Source organism: Culex pipiens, chromosome 2 (assembly GCF_016801865.2).
Source record: "Culex pipiens pallens isolate TS chromosome 2, TS_CPP_V2, whole genome shotgun sequence".
Classification (NCBI taxonomy): domain Eukaryota; kingdom Metazoa; phylum Arthropoda; class Insecta; order Diptera; family Culicidae; genus Culex; species Culex pipiens.
This window is the reverse complement of record NC_068938.1, coordinates 199,079,901-199,084,847: the sequence shown is the minus strand read 5'-3', so window position 1 is coordinate 199,084,847 and position 4,947 is coordinate 199,079,901. Positions and strand designations below refer to the sequence as shown.

The following is a 4,947-nucleotide window of genomic DNA, read 5'->3' as shown; positions in this document are numbered from 1 at the left end:
AAAAATGAAATAAAAATATGGGAAATCTTATTTGTCTTCATATTTTTTTAGCAGATTGCAGATCACATTGAAAATGTATTGCTCTATTTTTTTTAAAGAGTGAAGTTTTATTTCTAGAAAAAAATGCTTAATAGAAAAAATCAAACAGGAGTCAGAGGTCGTGACAGCTGCTACGCCGTTTTGCAAATTAACCCAAGATTAATGCAAAACGATTTATTTTGACCTAAAGATTGAATGAGAAAAGTTTCATCCCAACAACAAAATAAAAAGAAAAGTAGATTTGCGAAAACGTACACTCAGTGTGATAAATATAGACACATTTGCATGTATTTTTCGAACAGTCTGGAAAGAGTCTACAGTTAATTTTGCTCAAACAATCCCTTTTTAAATAACCAAGAAAAAACACAATTATAAATTACAGTCATTGCGATCACCTGGTTTTATCTTATCTGTAGGATTTTTTTTCGTTTCTGCGTTATTTACTTTCACCGAGAAAATTTATATTCCTACGCAGGGTACAGTTTACAAATTCCATACCCTACAGAAACTTACCCCCAATTTAGGGTAATTTGGAAACGCTTGTTATTGCAAAGAACTTTTTTTTTATAATTAAGAAGTTTTTTTAAGCTGTCTTTAATGAAGCTGCTTGGAAACTTAAATATCTCAAACTTTTCGTCACAATTATTTAACATGTATCTCTACTATGCAGCTTATCCTCATCATGTGAGTGTGGATATTTGCGTATACGTCTGAGATAAATACGTGTCTAAATCTCGAAACAATAAAAAGCCTCGAAAGCCTTAACGGATCATCAGTCGACCTTTAAATTTGAACTAATCCAGGCGTGTGTCCCAAAGCTCCGCGTACAGAGAATGATCAAGAATAGCACCGAAGTGGTCCAGCTGCTGAGGCAGATCAACAAACGCCAGCTGGCGAACCTCACCGGCCAGACGATGTGCCGGTCCGCAAACTTTACCCGGAACCGGTTGGCCTCGACGATGGCCGGTGGACAAAATGGTAACTTTTTTGAATTCTTCGGTTGAAGCTTTGAGGTTTATTTGAGTTTTATTTGTAGCCAAGATGTCGACCGCCGCCAAGCCGGAATACGCGGTGGACCAGATCGCGCTCAAGAGCAGTCAGGGTGCACCGACGCAGGCCGTGTTCGATCGGGAGGACAAGTTCGGAGCGCACAACTACAAGCCGATTCCGGTGGCGTTGGCACGTGGCGAGGGAGTGTTCATGTGGGATGTCGAGGGCAAGCGGTACTACGACTTCCTGAGTGCGTACTCGGCGGTTAGTCAGGGTCATTGCCATCCGAGGATCGTCCAGGCGCTGACCGATCAGGCCAAGACACTGGCGCTGACCTCGAGGGCGTTCTACTCGAATGTGCTGGGCGAGTACGAGGAGTTCGTGACGAAGCTGTTCGGATATGACAAGGTCCTGCCCATGAACACCGGGAACGAGGGCGGCGAGACGGCCTGTAAGATTGCTCGCCAGTGGGGCTACAAGGTGAAGAAGATTCCGGAGAACCAAGCCAAGATCATCTTCGCCGAGGGTAATTACTGGGGTGGCACCCTGGCAGCCATTTCGATCTCGAGCGAACCGAGTGCATTCAAGGGATTCGGGCCGTACATGCGTGGATTCGATGCGATTCCGTACAACGATACCGCCGCGCTGGAGAAGGCCCTCCAGGATCCGAACGTGTGCGCTTTCTTCGTGGAACCGATCCAGGGTGAAGCCGGAGTGGTCGTCCCGGACGAGGGATACCTGACCAAGGTCCGCGAGCTGTGCACCAAGTACAATGTCCTGTTCATCGCCGACGAAGTCCAGACCGGACTCGCTCGAACCGGTAAAATGCTGTGCATCGACCACGAAGGCGTCCGACCCGACATGGTCATCCTCGGAAAAGCCCTCTCCGGTGGATTCTACCCCGTCTCAGCCATTCTCGCGAACGACCCCGTCATGTTGTGCCTCGAACGCGGCACGCACGGATCAACCTACGGCGGAAACCCGCTCGGCTGCAAGGTCGCCATGACCGCGCTCCAAGTCCTAATCGACGAAAAGCTCGCCGAAAACGCAGACCGCATGGGCAAGAAGCTGCGCGCATCGCTGGCCGATCTGCCCAAGGACGTCGTGTCGGTTGTTCGCGGCAAAGGTCTCCTCAACGCGATCGTGATCAATCCCAAGTATGACGCGTGGGAAGTGTGTCTCCGGTTAAGGAACAACGGACTGCTGGCCAAGTCGACCCACGGAGATATTATCCGGTTTGCGCCGCCGCTCACGATCACCGAGGAGCAGATGGACGAGTGTCTGCGGATCATCAAGGGAACGATCATGTCGTTTGCGCAGGGATTGTAAGGGGAGGAGAGGTGTTGTTGTTTCGCGTTGCTGTGCAATACGAGCAAAGTGTATAAAATTGAGTAAGCGTGTTTCAAATGGATATCGTACCATATTTAGCATTTAGTTTAATTGTTGTTGTGGACAAATGATCCAAATTTTAATACTTTAAGCTTACCAATTAAAAGTCTTGATTGTTTGCCGTTATATTCAATTGTTATTTTCATTTATATGAAACAAGTCTCCATACAATCCTTTTTAGTTAGTTTAAAAAAATCTAAGTTTTGAAGAAACCTTTGTCATAAAAATTTTATCATTTATTCAAAAAAAATAAATGTACGATTTTTTAATTTTAAAAGTAAATCAAATTAAATTTTTTCTTCGATAAAACGCAGCGTTTTCAAGTTATTGCCATTCAAGAGTTTATTTCAGGTACCGTAAACCGGGGAAACTTTGGTAGGTTTGTGATTTCTCCGCAAAGTGAAGAGTACAAATTAAGGCTCTGAAAGGCATCATTCCCGAGCGACCATTTGGCGGCCATGTATGTGTTAGAAAAACATTCAAATCTTGATTCAGAATGTATCAATCAAAAAATGGGTTTCTTTGTGTTGTTTGTAAAAGCATTTTACATATCGTGATTATTTTTTCATTTCAATTTACTGTTTCTGGACCCAGAGTTCAGAACCATCATTGACAGTCATTGAAGGATACCTTCTACGACCTTAAATACGAACGGAATGGTATCGAGAAATTAAAAGTGAGATTGTGTGCATGCAACATGGAGTTAAACTTTCCGAAGTGCCATGGGAACCTTCACAGCAACTGCACAGAAGGTTTAACTCCATGTTGCACACACTCGCACTTCTAATTTCTCGATGGAATTGCTTCAAGAAAACGTTTTTTTTTTAAAGTTCTTTATTTAAATATGATTATTTTGATATTCTCAAATTGTCATTATTTTCTCAATAAAAATAAGTTTGAATTGGAAAACGGAATGCATTTTCGGATTGTTTGAAAAATTTTCTTCTAAGGGAAGATAAAATAAGCTTGTAAATAAAGAATCTATGACATTTCCCCGAAACCCACATTCCCGAAAAGACATTTCCCCGAATGCCACATCTCCGAAAAGACACTTTCCCGAAATGTCATTTACCCGAAAATCATTTCCCCGAACAATCCATTTCCCCGAATGACCACATCCCCGAATGGCGACTTCCCCTAAAAACCATTTTCCCGAATGGCCACTTCCCCTAATTTTACACATCCCCGAAAATCATTTTCCCGAATGACCATATCCCCGAACGGCCATTTCCCCGAACGCCACTTCCCCGAACCCGGTCAGGCGGGTATGCCCGTTGTCCAGAACCGCGCGTAGCGATCAATGAAGTATCATGTCCACAATTGAACGTTCAAAAAATTCCGAGATTTTTACGAGCGTTTTATTCCAGCTCCACTTGAGTTTCTCCCAAATCCCAAATTTTGCGTTACGTAATAAAAGAACGCTCCCTTATTTCTAATGAACAAATCTAAATAGCTGCGTGCCGCTTAATTCATTTGCCTATTTTTCTCATTTCGTCGCATTCGAGCTAACTTGTCGTACGTCGATTTTGGGCCAAATTGAATTAAGAAAGCCATTTTGTGCAGCTCACATTGCCCAAAACTCGATTTCAATTCTGAGATATTCAATAAAAACCGAAAAATTTTGTCTTGTGCTAACTTGACACACTCTGAAAATTGCTGTAAGTGAGACAACTGGCCAAAGAGGTTTCAGATCAGAATGCGTTTGACACACGTACATGCCCGACTACCGTAAACGATTGTAATTATAACTCGGGACCTCAGCAACCAAATTCAAACAAATTTCAGGACAATGCACAGAATGGTCAACAAAATATAACGTGATTGTTATTGTTTACATAGCGTGCTCTATTTTTCGTTTATTCAAGGTCAAACACTAACACGCATTTTTCTCGGAACGTCAAAAAGCGACAAACGACAAGATAGCACGACAGGGTCGATTTGATACATTGATCATTTCGGTGCTGTGCAATCCTTACCACGTGGATACCGTTTTGGAAAATTGTGCTTTGCTGAAAATTGTCCGATACAAAAAAAATCTTTTTTATTGAACATGGATGATCTCAAAACCTCGCTTTCTTGAAGTTTCCGCGTGGTTTATGAATACGGTCATTTGTTTTTTTTTACATATTTAAAAACACACGTAGGAGAATTTAATATTAAGGTCATACTTTTGTAAAAATATCGCTGAAAAACAATTTAGTTTATATCTAAGTTAATATCATTCGGGAAAATGGAACTTTCGGGGAAATAACCATTCGGGTATATGTAAATTCGGGAAAACGACAGTTCGGTAAAATGGCCATTCAGGTAAATGACATTCGGGGATATGGAATTTTCGGGAAAATTATTTTCGGGGATGTGGAAATTTCGGGAAAATGATTTTCGGGGAAATGGCACTTTCGGGGAAATGATTTTCGGGAATGTGGAATTTTCGGGGAAATGATTTTCGGGGATATCGGATTCGGGAAAGTGGGATTCGGGAATATGGGATAAAACCGTAAATAAAAAAAAAACGATAACTCGTGATGT

The 4,947-nt window shown here is 42.3% G+C and overlaps 1 protein-coding gene across 1 annotated transcript; it reads left to right on the top strand.

The window, feature by feature from the left end:
• Window positions 1-782: 782 nt before the first annotated feature.
• Window positions 783-2,546, top strand: LOC120424476 (ornithine aminotransferase, mitochondrial-like). Its single transcript, XM_039588611.2, has 2 exons — window positions 783-1,017; window positions 1,076-2,546. Exons 1-2 carry the CDS (start codon window positions 873-875, stop codon window positions 2,356-2,358), a joined length of 1,428 nt encoding a protein of 475 aa, XP_039444545.1. The 5' UTR covers window positions 783-872; the 3' UTR covers window positions 2,359-2,546.
• Window positions 2,547-4,947: the final 2,401 nt, after the last annotated feature.

Coding starts and splice junctions, on each gene's coding strand:
- LOC120424476 (XM_039588611.2), top strand. CDS start 873: ATGATCAAGAATAGCACCGAAGTGGTCCAGCTGCTGAGGCAGATCAAC. Junction 1,018..1,075: donor GATGGCCGGTGGACAAAATG/GTAACTTTTTTG, acceptor TTTTATTTGTAG/CCAAGATGTCGACCGCCGCC.